We start from the raw sequence: 23,493 nt of genomic DNA, 5'->3' as shown, positions 1-23,493 counted from the left end.
CGAGTGGCGGCTTTGGCAAGGGCAGCGGCACTGGAAGACACCATCCGCGTCCTCAAGTCTGAGTGGGAAGCCGAGAGGGCGACAACCACACTGAGGGAGGCAAGGCTTGAGGAGCGGATTGGTGAGCTCGAGCAGGATGCCTCGAACCTGGGAGACCAAGTTGTGGCTCTCGAGGCCGAGAAGGCGCAACTGTTGGCTCAGGCCCCCCTCAGGAATCTGCCTCTGTTACTGTCCCCCGCCATTTATACGAGCTATGGGTGCATGTTGAGGCCCAATGATATATATATATATAAGGGTTTGTGGGCGGCGGGGAGCGTTCCTGAGGCCGCTTTTGAAGATGCTCGGGTTAAGGCGCATGAGGCTCGTCTTGCCTGCGGTTATGACCCTGCGACACCGGAGGTCGGTGTGGGTGCTGAGATTGAAGATGGACTCTCTTCTGATAATGAAAACGCTGACGAGGACGGTGGTGGAGATGAAGCCGAGAGAAGTTTTTGTGGCTTTTTGCACTTAGCTCTTTTTTTTCTTTTGTTGTTGCTTATTTTTCTTTTTACGGGGGCCCGCTTTCGGCCTTTTGTAAGACGCCGTCTTGTATGTATATATATCTGAATAAGATAGTTGGTTTGCCTTTGGTTGTATATCTCAGACTCTCTTTCTCATTCATTTTTTTTTGAAAAAGATCTTCAGATTTTCTCGTGATGAGTCCCTGATTTTTAGTTGGAAATTCGAATGAGGTCGAATTTAGCTCGTTGATTCAAGCGAGGTCGGATCTTATCTTATTAGTTCAAACGGGGTCGAACCTTACTTTGTTAGTTCGAGCGAGGTCGATCCTTAATTTATTAGTTCGAGCGACGTCGATCCTTATTTTGTTAGTTCGAGCGAGGTCAAACTTTGTTAGTTTGAATGAAAGTCGAATTTTTGGCGATGGACGGGGGCCGTAAGGGTATAAATTTGAGCGAGGTCGAGTTATAGCCCGTTATGAGTTCGAGCGTGGTCGAACTTTAGCTTGTTGATTCGAACGAGGTCGAATTTTACTTTCGTTTGGCGATGGCCGAGGGCTGTTAGGGTGTAAATTCGAGCGAGGTCGAGTTGTAACCCGTTATGAGTTCGAGAGAGGTCGAACTGTGGCTTTTTGATTCGAACAAGGTCGAATTTTACTTTCGCTTGGCGATGGCCGGGGGCCGTTAGGGTGTAAATTCAAGCGAGGTCGAGTAGTAACCCGTTATGAGTTCGAGCGAGGTCGAACTGTGGCTTTTTTATTCGAATGAGGTCGAATTTTACTTTTGCTTGGCGATGGCGGGGCCCGTTAGGGTGTAAATTCGAGCGAGGTCGAGTTGTAACCCGTTATGAATTCGAGCGAGGTCGAACTGTGGATTTTTTATTCGAACGAGGTCAAATTTTACTTTCGCTTGGTGATGGCCGGGGGCCGTAAGGGTGTAAAATTGAGCGAGGTCGAGCTGTAACCCATTATGAGTTCGAGCGAGGTCGAATAGTGGTTTGTTGATTCGAACGAGGTTGAATTTTACTTTCCTTGGCGATGGCCGGGTGCTCGGTGGAGTGGTAAGATTGTTGCATGCTGCCTTGTTTTTATTGGAGAATATTACTCATTATTGCATCGTTTATGCATGCTTCGGGGTGAGCCCCAATCTATGTAGTCCCTTTATTGCTCGGCCTGGAGAGATCGTTGACGGGACGGGCGATGAACTTATTGCTTGGGCCTCTGAGCACCTTGGGGCTCGATTGATTTGAAAGAAGTACGGACGTTACTCGTAGTATTTAGTCGGCCGAATTAGCGTAGCGTTGCCATGGAGAGCATACGGGCAAGCTTTCCCTGTTCATTTCTGCCTGTATTGGGGAGATTGTACGTTCCATGGGCTCTTCGCCCAGTCCCAAGCTGTGTAGATTGTTTCTTAATGATGCTGGCTTGTTCTGAGCCGTTTGTCTGTTATTTGTAATATGGTACTGTGTGGAGGGTTTTCCCGATTTTCCGTTCGCTGTAGCGAGGAATTTAGAGCCTGTATGTCGGCTAGCCTTTGTTCGCGAATTTGAAAGAACGTCCCTGTTCTCTGTTCCACTTCCCTCTCTGTCTTTTTTTTTTATAAAAAAAAAGGCATAGCGGGTTAGAAGTACATGGAATAATCTGTTACCTTGGTCGGCTGTTTAGCTGATGAATGAGGGGGATTGGCCACGTTTCCCTCATCCGCTGCGCTTTTTGGACCTGGGCAGTTCCCTTGTTCGGCAATGAACTAGGGATCGAGCCGCAGGGTGGCTCGCCTTGTTCTGTATTCTGGTACTAGTTTCCGGCCTGATGTTGGCTTCGGCTTTACGATCATCCTCGTCATTGGTTGAGATTTGGCATTTCGCAGGTGGACAATCCACTTCCCCCATTAGGGTCTCCAGTTCGAGTCCCAGTTCGTCAGTCCCGGGCATGCAAAGATGGCAAAAATGTAAGTCATACCACAAACATACAGACGATGAGTATCTTAGTCAGTAAATTACACAATAAGCATCGTCTCGTATAGTAGGAGGGGAGGCGATATGCGCGGGATGTAGGAGGCGTTGGGTACTAACCTGGAAATGGGATTACGGACGCGTTTGGTACGCGTAGTTGCAGTCCGCCTATGATGGCTCATGTTCACAATGCCTCAGGGCTGCTGCTGTGGAGCAGCGCAGTTTTCGTGTGTAAACCAGGCGTAACTCCGATTTCGCGTAAGGATTTACCTTTGGTTGGTTTGGCGGTTTCGGGGGTTTACCGACCGGTTTCGCAAGTCGACATTCGTAATGAAAGGGTGAAACTTTACCAAATGGGAGATAAAGCTAAGATCATGTTCGGATCTAGAGGGAACTAAAGCTTTGGCTAGAAAATTCCCACAGATGGCGCCAAATTGTTTTACCAAAAAAAGTGTTAAACCTTTTCTTACAACGGATTAATATGAGAATAGGGGATAAATCCTAGCCAAGGATAATTAACTCTAGATCCAAGAATATTAAGTGGGAAAAATAGGATATGGTTGAGCTCATGAGCTCTTTAAGATTATAAAAGATATCAAATATATATGACGGGCTTACATTCTTGATGCTACTACTCCGTAATGTAAAATAAAGAAAAAAAAAAGATGCACCATTAACGGCTACGAGATCTATCTTTATTGATTCTGTAATGATGATCACAAAGATCAGCAGCCAAGTTCTAAACCTTCTCTTGATTTTCTTGAGAAACATTCTCCCGTTCTTCAGTGTTAAGAGAGGAAGAAAAAAGTCCCCCTTTCTTATTCTCTTACCTAGTATATAATAGGTATTCCCCTTTACCCAATGGTCCTTGGCCAGGATACCGTAATCTGCCAATTGCACTTTAGGTCGACCTCCCCAAGTGCCATGGCGTGTACTTCGCCATACAGGCTTTCTGATGGTTCGACCTGGCCGTGGCCGAGATGCTTGTCGTTCGGGTGCCTCATGGATACAACCACGGCTTTATCGACTCCTCGCAATTCCTTTTTGTGCCGATTCTCGTGTGGTCAGATTTAGACCCATACAGAATGGAGAAAGTATAAACATATGTTGCTCGGACTCTCCGAAAATGTGTGGCAGTGTGCTTGTCGGATCCTTCAAATGTAGCTAAAAAACAAGAATTAACAATGGACAAATTTTGTAGCTAGACAGAAAAATCCGTTGCTAATCCTGTTTAGAGACGGATTAGCGACAAATTATCAAGAAATTTTGTTAGCTATGAGCAATTTAGCGACATATTAGCGACGAAGTTCTTGTTAATTTCAGCTTTTTTAGTGTGACTATGTTGCGCGAACTATCCAAAATGGCTGCCACACTGTGTTGGATCCTCCAAAAATTCACTACTTTTGGAAAATTCGATATGCAGTTACTTCAAAGAGCCCCAGCAATATAGCAAATTGATAAACAACGAGGTAGAGGGCTAATGAAGAGTAATGAATCAAGCTGCTACTGCAACTGCTGCTTAATGACCTATGGGTAGTTCTCCTATAATAAATGGACTTACAGTACAAATTGGGTTTATAGAATCAGAGCAGCATTAGTAAAAGGACCCTGAATTAGGTCCATTCGAAACTTCTTTTTCACTTCACATACACACACAAAAGCACACAGAGAGAAACAGTCTTTTTTCTTTGGTTAAAATCAGTGGACCTGTATATGGCTCATTCACTAGTATTCAATGCAATATATGCCAGAGAAGAGGAAGAAGAAATTAAATTAAAGGGGTTAGCATCCCTAAAAACGTGAGGAGCAGACTTTGACAGGCATACAACCTTGACATGTACGGCATAAAAGAGTTTTTAACTTCTATATACTAACAACATGCCGTGTCATTCGTGCCCGTTTACCTTAATATATTGTTGTTACTATTGTTTGCTATTTGTTGCCTTATCTCTATTGTTCCTTGAGCTGAGAGTCTATCGGAAACAACCTTTCTATCTTTATAAGGTAGGGGTAAGGTCTACGTACACACTGCCCTCCCCAGACCCTACTTATGATAATATACTGGGTTCGTTGTTGTTGTTGTATATACTAACATCATATATAAGTTTTTTACGGTATCATATCACCTAAAAGATAATTAAGAGTTTAAGTTTCATACAGTGACAATGTAAAGTATATTTACACAATCAAATTATTTATTAGGTGATTATAGGTAAATCTCTTGATAATTATTAATTAGTAGTTTGATAACTATGGTAACTAACATGATATCATAGATTCAAATTCACTAGTAGTTTTAAGAAAACTTAATATTTTCAATGTATATACGCTTATTCCAAACAATAATGAGTTTAACTAATATACACAATCACATCATTTTTACCTGCTGTTAAATGTCATTTTATATTGTCGGTCATCAATCCATATTGTCACAGAAAGTTACTTGTATCTTTTAAATGACTTTGATAATGCAATATTTCTCTATCACTATCAGTCTGTATATTAATTAAACTCAAAGATAGTACAGTAATTAAGCGAGATTAATAATATATTTGTATGACAAATTACTTTGTACAATAGGTTTAATTTAAAGGACTTTACACTGGCAGTACATAAGTTAAAATTTATTTTTTAATTTACTTTGTTGTCTGATGCAATGGCAGCAACTTAATTAACGAAGAAGATGACAAGTCTTCACAAAGAGAAAAAATGGTACAAAAAATAAATAAAGGTAAATGCAAGAAGACAAAAAGTGGAAGGAGAACTCGTGAACACTCCTCGGCAATATAATTTTCACTAATTTTATGGATACATATAATATGTATATATCCTCAATATATTTATCACTAAATTGAAGTTAAATAATACAAATTCACATATTAATTTATTATTTAATCATAATAAAATCAATATGATATGATATAAACATCGAATACGAGCGGGAGATGACAACAATATAGGAGAAGAAGGGAATCCCTGTTTTTTTTACACACAACTTGCGGACAAGAAGGAATTGCTCAGATGATCAGCAACCCCGACCTACAACCCAAGGGTCGTGAGTTCGAGTCACCGAAGAAGCAATAAGTCCAATAATGGAGACCAACGGAGAATCAAATGGGGAGGGAAATAAATTTAAAAAAAAAACACACACACAACTTGCTCACCTATTTCTGCTTCTTCTTTTTGGGCTTGTTTGCACTATTTTGATAAGATCGTTTTACGAGTTTTTGAAATGGTAAGAGTTTTTTATCCAACACTTTTTCCTTTTTATTAATTTTAATAAAAGAATTCAATGTATAAATCTAGAGATTTACACAATGATTTTAAAAGTACAAAACATGTAGCATATGTAATTGTAGAGCCTACATATAATAACTGCCGACAGGAGCGGAAGCAGCAGCGTTAGAGTGCGTGAACCCAGTACTTTCGACGCGGAATATAAATTTATAGGTGAAAATCCACCAAAACTATAAAAACTAGTATTTATGCGCCCATAAATTTTAAAATATAACAGGTTCAATAATACTAAATTTTTTAAAAATTAAACCCAAAGAGTTTAAATCCTAGATTCGCCTCTGGTGCGAAGAGAGATCTCTAGTTTTTAATAAGACTGTAATTTCCATTCAGTAAAATTCTTGCAAGGCTTTGTGTTGAGTGCATGGCAACTACCAAGTTATAGACCCTTTTCTACGTACATAGGATCTTTGTGTGAAAATTGAAATTATGGATTTTCTGCTCCATCCGTCTCAATTTTTTGTGTTATACCTTTTTTTTGTCTGTCCATAAAAAAATTACATTGCTTTTTTATTCAGAAATAATTCACTTTAAATTCATGTTATCTTTGATGAGATTATTTATGGTCATACAAATATCTTTAGCTTGTTTTAGATCATAAGTGTCAAAAGTCATTCTTTTTTCTTAAACTCTTTATCCAGAAACACCACCACGTAGTTTGGGACGGAGGAAGTATCTGTTATGCTTATTTTATCATAGGCACTAAAATGACAGCACGGTGCACTAAGCTCCCGCTATGCACAGGGTTCGGGGAAGGGCCGAACCACAAGGGTTTATTGTACACAGTGTTATCATACATTTCTTCAAGAGACTGTTTCCACGACTCAAACTCCCTGGTCACATGACAACAACTTTACCAATTACGCCTCTCGAACCAGTTATTTTATCATAGGCACTGCTATGATATAATCAACCCAATTTTTACTTAGGATAGAAACGTAATTATTATTGAAAGATGAACAAAATTTTATTTGGACCTGATGTGGACATATCAGTTGACTTGCCCAGGAGTACATTTTAGATTTGAAAAAGGTAGCCGTGGTGCTTAAATGTCATTTATTTCCTCAATTATAAATGCATTTTCGTAGTTTTCTCTGCAATTAAAAAAATAATCCAAAGTTACAAGACTAGACTTGACTAAGCTAGAGAAACATAATGGAAGTACATGAAATAAAACTACTCTATATTTACGATGAAAATGACTTAGTTTTCTATAAGGCAGCAGCAGGTCTGTTGTCAGCGGCAGTGTCTTTGGCATCACGGTCTGCGCGCGCGGCGCTGTTGGCTTCTGCCCGCGGCTTGGCGCTCGCGAGGGATATCGGTGGGGCGACAGAGGCACCTGCACGCTTGTCACTTGGCGCGGCCAAGAACACGGGGCCGTCCGTGGCGCCAGGCATTGGGAGGTTCGCTAGGACGCCACGGGGCACGCCCACGGGGTCATGGGGCATGGCTGGAAAGCCGCCCATGACAGATCAACCAGCTCCACCAGAGGTGGTCAAACATCAAGACGTGAACTGTTGTTACCCTTTCTCGAGGTCAACATGCTAAGCAGTTTCAATCAAATAACTAAGATTACCGCTCTACAAACTCTAAGACGTATTATATAATTAATTTGCAAAATAAATCAGCACCATTAGTTTTATGTTTTGTTTTCACATCTTGCCATGGTTTTGTACCCTTTTTTTCTTTTTCTTTTTTATTTTAAATTTTTAATCATATCACATCAGGTCAACAACTCAGGCTCAAACTACCAAAAAGATCACTTAACCAAGTTTGCAATGCAAATATCACAGCAGCAATTTAGATATCCCTGAAACGAAGCTCATGGATGTCATAACTTCGAATCCACCATCCAACATCAACTATATTTCTTCAAATAGTTGAGCAAGAAAATCGAGACATGTCACAAATCAGATACTAAAAGTCATAATAGTCATCATCTTTTTACGACTCAACCAATGTAGGTTCCGACTTTGTATGCAAGCTAGTACAGAAAAGAAAATATCTAGCTCTGCAACGAGAAAGACCAAAGGTAGCATGAAGAAAATAAACTGTAACCTAAGATTTTTAGGCTATTCTTGTGAGTGGTTACAAGATAGAACAAACAATCTACCTGAAGTAAATGGACATTTGAGGGATATCAACATCGTTATCTTCCTCATCCTCACAAGCCACTACCACATCAAAATGTTTCCTGTATGGAGGCAAATCTGCCTTGGCCACTTCCCTGGCCAGATCTACCATCTTCCGATCCATCCGCTCTTTATGCTTAGGGAACATGCTGTTATAAAGTAAGCAGCTCCCATAAGAGATGCTATAAGCATTCAGACCTTTGTTTTGAAGCCACTGAAGAAGCTCCCTCAAAGTTGGATTGTCTTTCAAAATCCACCTGTCCCACACAGTCCAGTTCATGTCTTGATGTTTGACCACCTTTGGTGGAACTGGTTCAGCCATGGAAAATAAAGGAAGAGCCAAGTTGGCAAAAGTGTTGCGATAGTCCTCCACCTTATGACCTCCATCCAAAACCTTATAAAGCTCTAGACAAACAAGACCAGTGGCCATAGCAGTGGAAGTAGCAATAGCTGGAATGATCCTCCCTGCTATGAACTTGGCCTTCAGTTTATCCACTTCAGGGATGCTATAGTTTCTAGCCCTCATGTTTGCAAGTCCAGCGATAAGGTCCATATGATAGTTGGTGTCATCGTCCTGTACATTCAAAGAGCTTAGTTGGAGGAGCAGATGGAAGAAATAAATAAACACATGACTATAAATTGAACATCTATAAGAATTTCAATATCTTCCTCGTACAATGTTTGTTAAAACATCATGTGGTTCTTTAAGAGTTTAAGTTAGGCACAAGGCTGTATATACACCTCAGATCCTATTCCTTGTTTCCTCCCCGAAAACATGTTTACGGTATCAAACGATCGCATTCCCAAAAGATGCCTCTAACATATGGAACATGCAAGAGAGAGAGAGAGAGAGTACCTTCTCAAATTGAATGGGGTTCATCTTGTAACCTGAAGGCAATTTCTGGCGACACGTTTCCAGCTTCATCACCAATTCATTAATGACTGCAGCATCATCAATGGATGAAGCCGCCATGCTGGTTGCTTTCTCATCTGTCACAATCTTCACATCTTTCTTTGGCTGGAAATCGGGGACAATCACTTTATCAACAGCTTCAGCTAACTTTTGAGGAGACTTAACCCAATCTGGAATGAGTATGCCAAATGTTTCTGCTCGTAATATAGAGGCTGCCAGTAGAAACTGAAGGTGACTGGCATCGTCAACAGAAAATTGCAATGGCCGAGGGAAACGCTTTGGTGCAGACCAAAATGGGGCACCACTACTAGTAGTAGCCTCCTCAGGAAAAGTAAATGTCAACTGCTTCACACGGTCTGCAAAGTAATCTTCAAACCTGGTTCCAGGAAAAGCAAGTGGTTAAAAGCATATATCAAAAAGCTGCTCAAAAGGGTAAAAGTTTAGTTGGTTAACCTCAGGCGAGCCCAAGTTATGCAGTCTTGAAATGTATCACATCTCTCCTTGTCGAGGCATTCAAGAACACGATCCAAAGTGTCCCTGGCCTGTGCATCACCAGCCTTTTGCATAGCAGATATGTAGTCACTAGGATTGATCAGATAAGCATTAACTTCAGTTGGCGTCTTCTCAAGCAAACCCTCAAATTCTGACCGTGCCCATGTTAAGCAATGGTCGATGTTGTGTGGGAAAGAGTGAACTGTACACATAGGTGCCTGTTTTTCTGGTGGATCCCTCGACGCACCATAATTCTCTGTAAGGTGAGGAATTACCATCTGAGTGTTGCACTTGGCACCCAGGGTTCCAGACTCCAATAATGGTTTTTGAAAATACAAACATCTCTGATCAATGTAGAGCCTGGCATTTACATTATCTAGTGCATTGATCACAACACTCAAATTCTCCCAGAATGTATCATCGAATACACTTTCTGTCTCAGGGCTTGCACGGTTTTGCAGTGCTTCAATGTGAATGCGAGGATTGATCAAAGAAGCAGCTGCAGCAGCAACAGTAGACTTGGCTTGCCCAATGTTCCAGTCACGGAAGAGAAATTGCCTACTAAGATTGCTCTTCTCAATGACATCATCATCTGTAATTGTTAGCTTCCCTTTATCACCACAACAAACCCCCATGAGAGCTAAATTCTTCAGGAACTCACACCCAAGCGCACCAGACCCAACAACAAAAGCTTTTGCCTCTTCCAGCTTCTTCTGTAGCTTGTTTCCAAAGACTGAGATTTGAGCATCATAACGACTATTCAAGGGCTTCAAATCATTTGGATCCAAGGGTGCGGTTGGAAGAGATTCAATAGAGTCAAAGTAGAAAAACTGACGCAACAAATGAAAAGGAAATGGTTTAGTGACAGAACATTCCAAGTCTATTAAAGAGCAAACATAAATTACAATATAAGGCTATATGCAGCATCACAAACTAATTTAATCGAAAAATTTGGAGATCAAGGAACAGTAACCACAGTGCCAAAGATACATGGGATACCAAGATTGATAATCGAGAAGACAAAATCATTTCATATCCACAAGATCGGGCTTCAGAGGCAACAAAATGTTGAGATAGAGTTCCATTGCAATCCAATCTAATTGTGTTACAAATCTAGAAACAAATCCAATATAATCTACTACGAACTTATTCAAGCAAGGCAGCTACAATTTAAAATAGATAATCCCGACAAAAACTGCAAGAGATTTAAGGGTCCTTTTGTCACACTAGATTTGCAGATCAATTATAACAATTCATTTACTAACCTGGTAAAGTGGATGGAACTTCCCAGAGCAAGCCTTCACAACTTCTTGCCCAACAATACCACCAAACATAGCAGCCATTGGGTTTAGCACAGCCCTTGCACCGAATGCAAAGTTCCGAAGAAGTTTCTGGTCAATCTCCTCTAGTTTTCCATCAGAGAGACTATTGTTCAGGTCAGTCACAAATGATATTAGCCTCTGAGCATCTTCCTCAGATCCAGCAAGAGGGAAACGTCCTGATTCAGACACAAACCTATCTAGTGCCTGGAAGGCCAAGTGTAAAATAGGTGGGCGGTCAAACTTGGAGAAGTCACTCAGAAGAAAGTCACCAGGATCCTTAATTGCTTCTCGCAGTGGCTTGAATTTTAACACTTTAGGTTCCTTGACCTGAGTGACAATACCCCCTCTTTCATATGCTGCATAGTTTGAAGTGTCCTCTTCAATAGTAAATGAATATGGCCTCGCATTTTTTATTTTTCTAGGCTTCCCATCATTCAGTTCTGTCATGCCCCGCACTTCAGAAAATATAACCAAGTCCCCGTCCTGAAACTCGAGCCTCTCATCATCAATACACCCCACAAGAGCAGGGTTGTCATTGCTAATAGACGCAATTATTCCGGTGTGGGGATCCTCACCATCAACATCAGCAACTGTAAATTCAGGGCCAAAGTCACAAAACACGCTACCAAAAAGGCCTCGAACTTCAGCTTTGATGAAAGCAATTGGAGGCTGGTGCTGATGACAGTAATCATCAAATTCAACTGCCTTCTCTAAGCTGATATCTGTAAATACAACAGCCTGCCAAGGATATAGCAATAAGGATGTCATTTCCCCCACAACCATGCCACAGTATTAGTTAAATAATTATCGCATCTAAAGAAATTGACTCTGTTATGTTCATATCACTGACAATAAGAAACATAACTAATAACACCAATTGCTAACATTGTACCAAATACTTCACCGCCCAAACAGTAGGAGACATCCTCAAATAAATTGCCATTGACATAGTTAAGATAATTCGCCCCTCAAAAATCTTAATGACTGTCGCTTTCCACAATAAATGCGAACAGAGGTCACTTGTATTTTATGTAATCTTAACCATTATCACTGTAACAGTGTACGTGGAAAGCAACTCTATTTAGTTTAACTATTATGATATTTAAATCAGATCTCTGTTTGGTTGTAAATGGCTATATCGCTTTTGCAACTAAACTAACTATTTAAAAAATCACTAATAGCTTTTTTTTATAGGTAAAATTCACAAGAGTTTTTAACCTTGAAAAGATGACAATAAGACAAATAAATTGGAGGTATTTTCTTTACACGATTAATGAGGACATAGGTCATTTCTGTCCTGGCAAAATTCAAAAACTTTTGCTTCTCCAATGGAGAATCTTACTAAAGTCACTTCCACATTAACCAAAACACCGGTCATTTCTGTTCTATAAGATCTTACACATTATCACTATAATGTAGAAATCAACCACAACTTGGTTTAACTATAATAATTAAAATTTGATCTCTGTTTGGTTAAGGACTCGTATGCCACCTATTTTTTCCTAAAAGATAATTATTGAGTAGTGGAATAAAATGGGCCATAATAAAGCACAATGGATGTAGACATTAGAACATTTATATTAGCGACCCCAAATAGTTTGGGAATGTTTTGAAACTACTATATCAACATTGCAATGCTTGTACAGTCAGTAAGGCATTCAGAAATGAAAAATCTGCGTAATTGTACGAATCAAGACATCAGACACATGTGTACTTGCCTGAAATTTGGAGAGTTGTTCTTTAGTCAAAGCATCCGTCAAAGTAGAGATAATGACAGCATTGTTTAGCTCTTGCAACTTCTGGATAGAAGCAAGTGCCCTATTCTTCCCAACATCCTCCTCTGTAAAAATAAAATTGCTAGATAGATCCCACAATTCCACATTTCCTTCGTCGTGCAAAGTAACGGACTTCACACCCGCAAGAATAAGGTTCTTTGCTGCAACACGAAACAGAGTTACGTTATATCAAAAACTTTAACAGGAAGTGTTCAGAATTGTTGTCATATTCAGCACATTGAGAACTCGTAATCAAGTATTCCTCTTATTATATATCTCAAAAATGTAAAGAGTAGGTCATTAAAAGAGCACATACAAAACATATATTTATAATCAGATAGGCATCATAATCCATCCTACTGTTTTTTAATTGTACATTATCCATTCCACTCTATCTAGGCCTATTTCATTCCAATACTAAATTATGCTCATGTTTATGTGACACTATTTCCTTATTAGTACGTTAAAAAAAATGACATACTTCTATACTTCGAAAGAGTTAACTTTACTCATCCCATTTTACCTTTTATAGTCACACAAATGTTGTGGTAGTTTTTATATCACACAAATGCTGGCAATGTATAAGAACACTGGTTTCAAAAATATTTCCCTGCCGTTTCAACACGAAACATGGAGGGAGTAATAAAATAAACAAAAATGAATTATGGAAAAAAGAATGATCACTAATAATCTCTCTGGAACATCATATTTTAAAAAGATTATCAAGAGTGGGCACAAGTTTCAAGCGTGAAAAATTGGAAATGAAAACTTTACAAAGAAGAAAAGGAAATAGCAACTCTAGCACAGCAAATAGCAAAAGAAAGAAAAAGAATAAATACAGGAAAAAAACTATACCGATTTCAGCGCCAAGGCCTTGCAAGCCAGAGACGAGAACATTAGATGCAAAAAGTCGACGCATAGTTTCACGGCCATAAACGGCGAGTTGACGGCTGTGAAGATCCTCATCGATATCAGGAGAGTTACGCGCATCGATCGGAGATTTGCCGTTAGTCGCGTTGCCGTTAGCATTAACATCACCAGTAGTAGCAGAACTAGCACCTCCCATAGTCACCGTCGATGAATCACCAGCAGCGGCGGCGGTGGCCTTGTGCTTCTTCGTCAAAGGATCCACTGAAACGATGTCGTTCTCTCCTCCGACTTCAACTGTCCTCTTCACGGGAAGCATAAAGTGCTGTGAACTGCTCGATTCAACCATTTCACAAATCAAATTAATCAACAGATAATTCACAAGAAATTAAAGAAATTATAAAATCATACGAAAATTGAAGAACTTGTAAGAGATAAGGAAGATAAGTGTATTAGAGAAGATACCAGAATCTGGAGAATATGAAGGGAGTGAAGGGAAGTGAGAGATGCGTGTGATGATTAGGGTTTGTGTGAGGGTTGTGGGGGGGGAGGGGGGGGGTAGGGGGGTGATTTGAGCTAAGAGAGTGGAGGGGTGTGGGTGGGTTCGTTTCGACGATAACGAAAAATGGGAGGAAGATTGTTTTGGGTGGGCCGAAAAAGGGATGTTGTTCGTTTGGGCTTTTGGATTTCTACATTTTGGTAAGGGATTTTTACATTCCTACACAACATAGGAAATATTTTTACCTAAATGTTTAAGGTTTGACTTAATTACATTTAGTATACCAAATTATCATTTCTATACCATAACTAATTAAGGGTATAATTAATGAGATATTTTTTACTCCTTAATTAAAGGGTTTCCGTTACCCGCCCAGTATCCCCACTCCTCCCTTACTTTCTCTCTTCAAATCCCTCAGCCCCGTACCCACGTTCTTTTACCCATACCCACTAAAAAGTTTGTGGAGGATTTGAGCATGTTTAACCAATTTCTATTATTTTCATTGCCACAAACGATGAGATTACAGTAAGTTTATAAATAAAATAATTGTGGTTTGAGTGATAATGGATACTGGTAGCAGAGGCGGACCAAAGATTTGAAGGTGACGGGGGCACCATTATTTTTCAACATAGCTTTACATATCAATAGCTTTAAAGTTTAGCGTACAACTCTCTTGAAGGGTATATGAGGTCTTTTGATTTAGGAATTTAATTAGAAATAGAAGGGGGCGGGGAAGTTTGAGGGAAACAAAAGCAAAAAAAAAGTAATTGTAGATATTTTGTGGACAGAATAGTTTTATTGCTGTATTTTACTGTTTGTAGTGTAATTGTAGTTAATTTGTAGCTTATGTAGAACATTACAAGATTAATTGTAGTCTAAAATGTAGATATAATGTAGACATGATTGTGGATGTTGTATTGCCTGTTTGCCCTGTAACTGTAGGTAAATTGTAGTTATTTTTATATTAGGTACTTAAACTGTAGGTAATTTTTACATTCACTGTAGGTAAACTGTAGGTAAATTTGTTTAAATTGTAAATCTGGTTTTATACATAATTGTAGAGTTTTTGTTTTTGTTTTTGTAGTTAATAGTAGTTATAATGTAGGATTCATGTACCGCTTCACACCATCTATCACAGTATAGATATGATCTGTTGAAGCCCTCACCTAGAATTACATAACAAACAGCAATAAAAATATTTACAATCATAAAATAGTTTATCTAATATTTATCTACAACGTATCTACAATTATATCTACAAATTATCTACAATCTACAAATTAACTATAATTTGTCTACAAATTATCTAAAATCTCACTTTGATATTCCTCTATGACGGGAGAGGCTGGCATATCCCACACTGTAGTTTATTTGTAGATAAATGTAGGTATTTCGTAGATCTTATCGTAAAATCAGACTTCCATATTGAAATCTCGTACACTTATGAGTAACGGATACAATCCTAAATTTTTATTCTCCTTTTTTGTCTCCATATACACACTAACCCCCATATTGTTCCTAATCTCCATTGAAGGACAATTCTCATTCACAATGTATTTGATTTCTACATTTTTTTCTGAAGTATCAATCATTAATTGCTCTGCAATTGTAGAAATCAACATACTGTAACTTGCATCCTCATCGAGCACAATGCCATCAACTTGAAAATCTCTAAATCTGACATAGCTATCCCAATTTCCATTAAAATGTAGCATGATTGGGATTTTGGACATGATTGCTTGTCGTTGCAGAGTTATTGTTTAATATTTTGCCGCTTTTTTGATATTTTGGATTCAGAAAAAAAAAAAGACGAATAACAGAGAATCGCAGAATTGATTTCTATAATTTGACTTGAACTTTTTGATTAGGGATTGATGAAAAAAGTCGACAAACTGATGCAGAACTGATTTCTACAATTTGGAATTGAGCTTCTGATTTCGATGAACTGATAGTTTGATTTGTAGCGACGAACTGATTTTTTGATTTCGACGAACAGAATTTGTTTATAAATTGAAGATGAGCGATTTCCGTGATATGATATGATCTTATTCACGCCAAATCTGTTCAGAATATTCTGCTCCTAAAATTTAGCTCGCAAAAATAGGAAGATACAGGTGCTATTAATTAGCTTTTAATGATTGGTACAAAAACTGTAGAAATAATGTGGACTGGGCGGGTAATTTAGGAATTATGCACATTTTTGGTAATAAGGTTTCATATATGGTATAGGTAAGAAAAAATCCCTTTTGGTAAAGCAGTATTATTTAGTGGCTATTAACTTACTATAACAACTATATACATAAGTAATAATAGCACGGCTAGCCAGTTTTCAGACTAGTCATTCAAATAGCTAACATTTGCAAAGTCATTAGAAAATAACTATTATTTAGATGCAACACGGAAAGTTCCGGCATAATATACTGGAGATCGGTGCACCTATGTATGAACCTCCAGCATATAATGCTGAAACTCCAACACGCGGAAAGTTCGAGCATAGTATACTGGAGATTGGAGCACCTGTGTATGAACTCCCGGCATATTATGCTGGACCAGTAGATATTTATCTTTACATGAAAAGTGGCTAAATTTCGATTACTTTTAAAATTGTGGCTATTTTTGAATGACCACAAGTCTGGCTATTTTTAAATTTCTCCCTATACATAATTACTTCATATAGCTACTATTTAGTTGTTATGGTATATATTTGTTGTTACGGTAGTAAATTCGCGCAATACAACAGCAAAAAACGCCTAAATATTAGGGCAGTCCAGCTGTACGCGCATGTATTCATGAATACAATAATGACAATCACCTTAAAAATAGATCTGTTCAGCTGTCTAATAATGGAAATAATATCAATTAGCGTGATAAAGTCCTATATAACTCAACAAAATTAATTCTAACATGCCTCATTATCAACCCAATTAGTTAGAATAATTTTCCAGTTGTATATAATTATGGTATTTAACTTTTGTATTTAGTGTGTTTCAATATATTTTATTTGTTGTTGTTGCATTCATTAGATTCAATGTTTATATTTATTGTATTCGTTATTTGATAGTCAGTGTATTCAAATGCATTTGTATTAACAGTATTTTAGTTATTCCTAATACAATTTATTACTACTGTATTTACTATATTTCATTGGTTGTATTCAATGTATTTCTATTTGTATTCAGTGTATTTTACTGTATTTTTTAAAATTAAATATATTTACTGTTTATACTCTGTTCTATTTTAATATTTGTATTTAGTGTATTTCAATGTTTATATCTTGTATTCATGCATATTGTATGTAAAGTATGCATGAATACATGTGTATTCAGCTGTATTAAAAAAAATACAAACCTTTGAAATACATAAATACAGGTAAAAATACAAAAATACAGTGTGTTTGAGTGAATTTGTAAAGAATATAATGTATTTGTATCATTGTATGTGACTAAATTGCAAAGAAAAGAAGAAATTTCATCGGAGATGGCATTTTTCAGGCAAGCAAAATACAATATACTTTATATTAAAACTAAAAATGGAGATGAACAAACTTCGGCGTAGAAAATATTGCAGTATCCGTCATTTATGTTACCGTACCTGTAAGCACGTGAATTTTGCCCTATACGAAATACTCCTATAAAATCCCTAGAAAATAGATTTTTTTGTTAATTATCGGTCATTTTAGAAATTTTTGTAGAATTTTATTTAATTGTTTGCATTTTGTGCATGTTTAAATTTTACTTAAATCATGAAAAAATACCAAAAATATCGTGCATTGCATTTAGGATCTAGTTTTATATTTTTAGGATTAACCAGTAATTATTTATTTTATAAAAATCGAAATTCACAAAAAATGCTTCATTTTTACACTTTTTCCTTTTATTAATTTTTTTCTTTTAATTTAGGATTAAGTAGTTTTTATAATTTTTATAATTAGCTAATTAGTTTAGTTCCACACTTTTGGATAATTTAGGATTTTTTAATTTGTAGGATTTTAATTAAAAGAAAAAGGAAAAATTAAAAAATAAAATAAAGAATTGGAGAATAAAGGTTTTTCTTGTGAAATTGGACCAAAATTAATGCTGAGCCCAAAGCCTATACCATCTGCCCAAACTCAATAACCCACTCAAAGCCCAATCTCCCTACCCAAATACCCATTACGCTTTGCCCTAATGCCTCACATAAAGGGGAGCTAACGCACAAAAAGAGATCAGATTTTTAGATAGATCCTTCACCCCTTAGAACCTAGAACGGCGGCAGAGAATGAGCTCCATTTGCTGCGATTTACTTTTAATTTCGCTGAAGTCGGCTATTTTCTGAGCTCCATCTGCTGCTTCTCGCTAGGAACAAGGACAGAACAAAAAAGAGAACGAAAAAAATGAAAATTAAAGGATTTGAAGGCTATTAGAATTTCTGCTCCTCTATTTCAATTTTTCAGGAATTTTTGAGTGACATCTGGGTTGCAGAAGTTTGCTGCTCGTTGCTGTTCCTGTTGCTAGACCTCACCTTCTATTTCAAACCTTTGCTGGTTGTCTTTTGTTTACTTTCAGCTGTTTAGGTACGTGTACATTTATCCAAAATCCTCTTTTGAATATGGATGAATATTTGGATTGTTGACTCTATGAATATGTTCAATGTTTCCGTACTCCTTGTGTTCGTCTACCAGATTTGTGGAGTTTTCGTTTTCTTTGTCAAGTATCTTATTGTGATTCTTTGTTTTGAGCTGAAGGTATCAAAATTGGAATTACTTGCCAATTGATTTTTATTTACTTAAATTAAGCATGTTTACAGTGAAATGTTCAGGTTCCTTCACGTGATTTGATGAGTAATGGACAGTACTTTTAGAACCATGTTGGTTTTCTCTGCTGGATTATCTTTCCAATTGTTGTTGGTGATATTGTGTCCTTTGTGACCACAACGCGTCAATTTAATTTGTTCAAATCTGTTAAATGTATGTAAGTGAGTCATAAGGGATTTATGTTGGCCAAATTAGAGGTATCTATTTCTGTTGGACTCCGGCAGCGTAATTGCGCCTTGTTCGACCTCTGTGTTCACTGATTACACGTTATTAAAAGCCAAATGGGTGTTCATGGAGGATGGATTCTGTTTTCAACGTTAGTGCAAAAGAAGCCTTTTAAACTAATGAGTGCAAAATAAGTCTGCTTAAACTAATCAGTGCAAGAGAAGTCTATTTAAATTGCTTAGCTAGCCAAGTCTAATTAATGTGTGATTGTCACACTACTAAAACGTGAACAAAGACATTGTTGTTTACTCAGAAGTTGTTCTGTCCCTTTGGATAGTTTTACTGTAATTATTTGGTATCCTTTTTTTTTGAAAGGTAAAGGATAATTATATTACTCATAATAATAATACTAAACCCATGATATTGTCCTAAGGGACGTGTCCCATAGGGCCATCATGGTTACATACTTGTTCTATGCCACTCAGGGCATTGTCGTTTTCAAGTGATGCCAAGATATTACATGCCAACAAAGTACATTCCCTAACATTATTCCTACCCTCCTTGTCCTTGTAGTACATATTTTCCAAAAAATTAGGAGGTTCCCTAAGAAAACTAGTTATATTATATGTAGGCTGAAGTAAAGCTTCCTTGGCCAAGAGGTGTGCCACCTTGTTTCCTTCACGAAAATTATGCTTCATTCTCGTCTCCCCCCTCTCCATTAGCTTCTCCATTAAGTACCTGCATTCATCAAGCAAACTTTTGTAAATAGGGTAGTCTTCTTCTAGAAAACATATTACCTCCGTAGCATTTGTCTCTATTTCACATCGTATGAAATTTCCCTGCATGGTTATGTGCAAAGCTTGCCGAAAAGCTAGTGCTCTGNAAGGTGGAATTTTCCGGCGGAGTTTGTAGTGGGAAGTTGGACATTCTCTCTCAACCCTTGGACTTGGTTTAAAAATGAAGCTGACGTGATTCGAACTAGTGACATCTAGTAGGAAATTCAAGCGCCTGACCAGCTGTGCTACACATCTGTTGTTTTGATTCATCTTGTTGTAGCTATGCCATTCAAAAATCGGATATGCTGATCATGCAATATAATACTCATTATGTCCCAATTTGTGTCATCGATGCAGTTTGAGTATTAAGAATTAAACGAATTTTTCTTTGATTGTAATTTTTTTAATTTCTTTTAAATATTAACTATTAGAAATTCGGCAAAAACCGATCAACTTTGATCGGTAAAAAAATCGGCCAAAAACCGACCAAAGTTGGTCGGTTTTTCAAAATATTTTAATTTTAAGTTTTTTTTTTTTACGAAACCGACCAACTTTGATCGGTTTTCTTTGGCGCGAAAATGCGGGAAACTATTTTTGAGTCCCGCGAAATTTATTTTTCAAGGAATCGACCAACTTTGGTCATTTTTTACAATTAAAATAAATAAAAATTAATATTAAAAAAACTGACCAACTTTGGTCGGTAAATTCGGCCGGTCATTTTAAAAAGCCGACCAACTTTGGTCGGTAGTTTTATTTTTTAATAAAACTGACCAACTTTGGTCGGTTATTTTTGTGCGAAAATACAATTAAAGAGTATAAATAAATAAAAAAGACAATCTTAAAACAAAATGCTCCAAAGGTCTAGTGGTAGAATAGTATCCTGCCACAATACATACCCGGTTCGATTCCCAGACGGTGAATCTTCTGATTACATAATTAAAATACCGACCAAGTTTGGTCTGTTATTTTTCTTTGCAATATTTTTTTTTTGAATTTAATTTACCGACCAACGTTGGTCGGTAATTTCCGACAACCTTTGGTCAGTATACTAAAGCGACCACCAAAATACTGTCCAAGCGTATTTGGCCGCATTTTGGTCGGTAATTGGCCATAACCGACCAAAGTTGGTTGGTTTTTTTGATCGCTAATTACCGAATTTCTAGTAGTGATTACGAATTGTTCATTATTACAATTTATAATACTTTTGATATAGTTTACAAATATATAAATTTTATTTTTAAAAACATAAAGATTTTATGTTCGAATTTATGATAAAAATTAAAAGTTTGACTCTCGATATCCGAATGTCATCACTTAAACTGAGGCAGAGAGGATATAGCTAGACAATTACACATCACAGCCTCGATATAGATTAAATATCTACTGTTGACATTCATTTTTGTCCCTCCTTTCTTCTAATTAATTTTCTTGAGCTTCTAAGTTACTAATAAACTGAATACCCTATTTTTGCTACAATTTATTTTACANCCAAACTTAGGGATCCAGTTTGTGTCCCAAATGGACATGTTGGGATTTTTATCCACTGGCCATCTAATGCCCTCTCTACAATAGTTCCAACCTTTTAAGAGGCTTTTCCAAGTGTGAGAGGCCTTATTTGTCGATTTTGTTTGATTGTAACAACTGCTAATAACACGTGCCCAAGTAGAGGAGTGGTTATTTAGGAGCCTCCACACTAGACTTGTTAGTAGGGATAGGTTCTTGTTCTTAGCTTTTCTAATTCCCAATCCCCCCATCTCTTTGGGCATTGTTACCTTATCCCAATTTATTAAGTGAATCTTCTTTTTTACAGTAGTAGTACCCCATAGGAAACCCCTTTTAGTTTTGTCAATTTCTTGGAGGGTTCTACTAGGGAGCATTGATAACTGCATTTGGTGGTTAGGGATTGTGTTAAGAGTGGATCTAATAAGGGTACACCTTCCTGCTATATTGAGCCAATTGGCATTCCAAATGTTTAGCCTGGCCCTCATTTTCTCTATTAGAGGTAAATAGTCCTTATGCTTAGGAGGGGTGCCACTCATTGGGAAACCTAGGTAGCTACCAAAGTCCTTACTGACCTTAATCTCCAACAAGGAAGTGATCCAATTACACATGTCCTTTGTGCAATTCTTAGATAGAAGTAATTTAGACTTTTCTTTGTTGATGTTTAGGCCAGATAAATGGCAAAAGATATCCAGGTTCTTTTTCATGGTAGTAATTGTATTCTTATTAGCTCTACCCATTAATGTTAGATCATCAGCAAAAAATAAATGGGATAGGGGGAGGGGGGGGGGGCTTTGCCTATTTAATAGTATTGGATCCCATCGAAGAGTGTCAACTTGATGTTCAATATTTCTGGATAGCATATCCATACATAAAATAAAAATGTAGGGTGACATTGGGTCCCCTTGCCTGATACCCCTTGAAGGGCCGAAATCCTTAGTCTTATTGCCATTAACAAGGATTCAGATAGACGTAGAAGAAATATAACTCAGAATTAGAGAGGAAATATTAGGAGGAAAATTATGGAACCTTAGGGCTTGATAAACAAATGACCATTCCAATTTATCAAAAGCCTTTTCTAGGTCCAGCTTTAGGAGCCAATTTCCTTTCCTTTTTTGTTTATTAAAACGTTTGAGGACCTCCTGAATAATGATAGCATTATCACTAGGTCTTCTATGTTTCACAAAGCTAGTTTGGTGTTCACTAACCATTCTACTTAGTAAAGGCTTAAGCCTAGTAGCAATTATTTTGGTAATTACTTTATAAAGGGTGTTACAAAGACTGATAGGTCTAAAGTTTTGTAGTTTGTTAGCATTGTTGAATTTTGGGATTAAACAAACATATGTCTTGTTAAGCTCACTCGGAATTTTTCTCGAGCTGAAAATCCCTTGACATAGTTTAATGACTTTATGACCTAGAGTAGGCCAGAATTTTTGGAAAAAAGGGGGTGTAGCCCATCAGGGCCAGGTGCCTTGGTGGGGCTGAAAGAGAATATAGCTCTTCTCACCTCATAATTTCTAAGGGGTTTGTCAAGGAAAGATAAGTCTAATTTGCTAAAATTAGAACTAGCATCATTTAACTGCTTCCAGCTAGTGACTTCATGGGAAGTAGTAAAGATGTTTTGGAAATAATTGGTCACATGATCCATGATAGCGTTTTGATTTTCAATCCAGCAACCATTGTTATCTTTAAAGAAAACAATGTTGTTCTTTCTTCTCCGGTTTGTGGCTTGTGTATGAAAATATTTCGTATTAGCATCTCCTTCAGTTAGCCAATTTACCCTAGAACGAAGTTTCCAATAATCCTCCTCTATTTTGAGAATAGAGTCATAATCATTTGTGAGAGTAATTTCTAGGTCCCTAAGAAATTGACTATATTGGTATTTAGGAGAGTTTTGTATTCCTATTATACGTTTTAAAAGGTTTCTTTTTTTTGCAAAAATATTCCCAAATGTCTCTTTTTTCCATTCCAAGACGTTTTTTTGGAAGTGCACTGTACCTTCTAAAATATCCTTATTAGCCCAACTTTCTGCAACTAACCTAGGGAAATCAGGATGACAGCACCAATAGGTTTCCATTCTAAAGGGTCTAGAGTTATTGTTGTTAATATTGTTACTAATATTAACAAGTATAGGATTATGGTCAGAGTGTAATTTAGGAAAGTGGGTGACAGTAACTTTATTGAATTCTTGTAACCAGTTGTGATTAGCATAAACCCTATCTAATCTTTCCATAATCAGGCCCCTATTTTTTTTACGGTGATTAGACCAAGTATATTTACAACCCTTGTAACCAAGGTCCATTAGGTGGCAGTGTTCAATGCACTCCATGAGTGAACTAGCTCTTTTTTTATTAATAGGTCTACCCCAAATTTGTCCGTAGAGTTTGTAATTTCATTAAAGTCACCCGTTACTAGCCATGGCCCCTTATATTTGTCATATATTTATTTAAAATCCTCCCATAATAATAATATATTATCAATATTGTTACTAGCATAGACAGTAGAAAAAAGCCAAGTT

General features: G+C 37.3%; 1 protein-coding gene across 1 annotated transcript; it reads right to left on the bottom strand.

The window, feature by feature from the left end:
- Positions 7,554-13,816, bottom strand: LOC109229709 (ubiquitin-activating enzyme E1 1-like). The gene is made up of 7 exons (XM_019395240.1): positions 13,709-13,816; positions 13,232-13,575; positions 12,320-12,537; positions 10,545-11,339; positions 9,241-10,109; positions 8,731-9,163; positions 7,554-8,448 (listed from the first exon to the last, which is right to left on the bottom strand). The coding sequence occupies exons 2-7, from the start codon at positions 13,560-13,562 to the stop codon at positions 7,852-7,854; spliced, it is 3,243 nt and encodes a 1,080-aa protein (XP_019250785.1). The 5' UTR covers positions 13,563-13,575; positions 13,709-13,816; the 3' UTR covers positions 7,554-7,851.

Source organism: Nicotiana attenuata, chromosome 7, assembly GCF_001879085.1.
Source record: "Nicotiana attenuata strain UT chromosome 7, NIATTr2, whole genome shotgun sequence".
Classification (NCBI taxonomy): domain Eukaryota; kingdom Viridiplantae; phylum Streptophyta; class Magnoliopsida; order Solanales; family Solanaceae; genus Nicotiana; species Nicotiana attenuata.
Note: the sequence above shows the minus strand (reverse complement) of the source record. Positions and strands in the feature narration are given on the sequence as shown.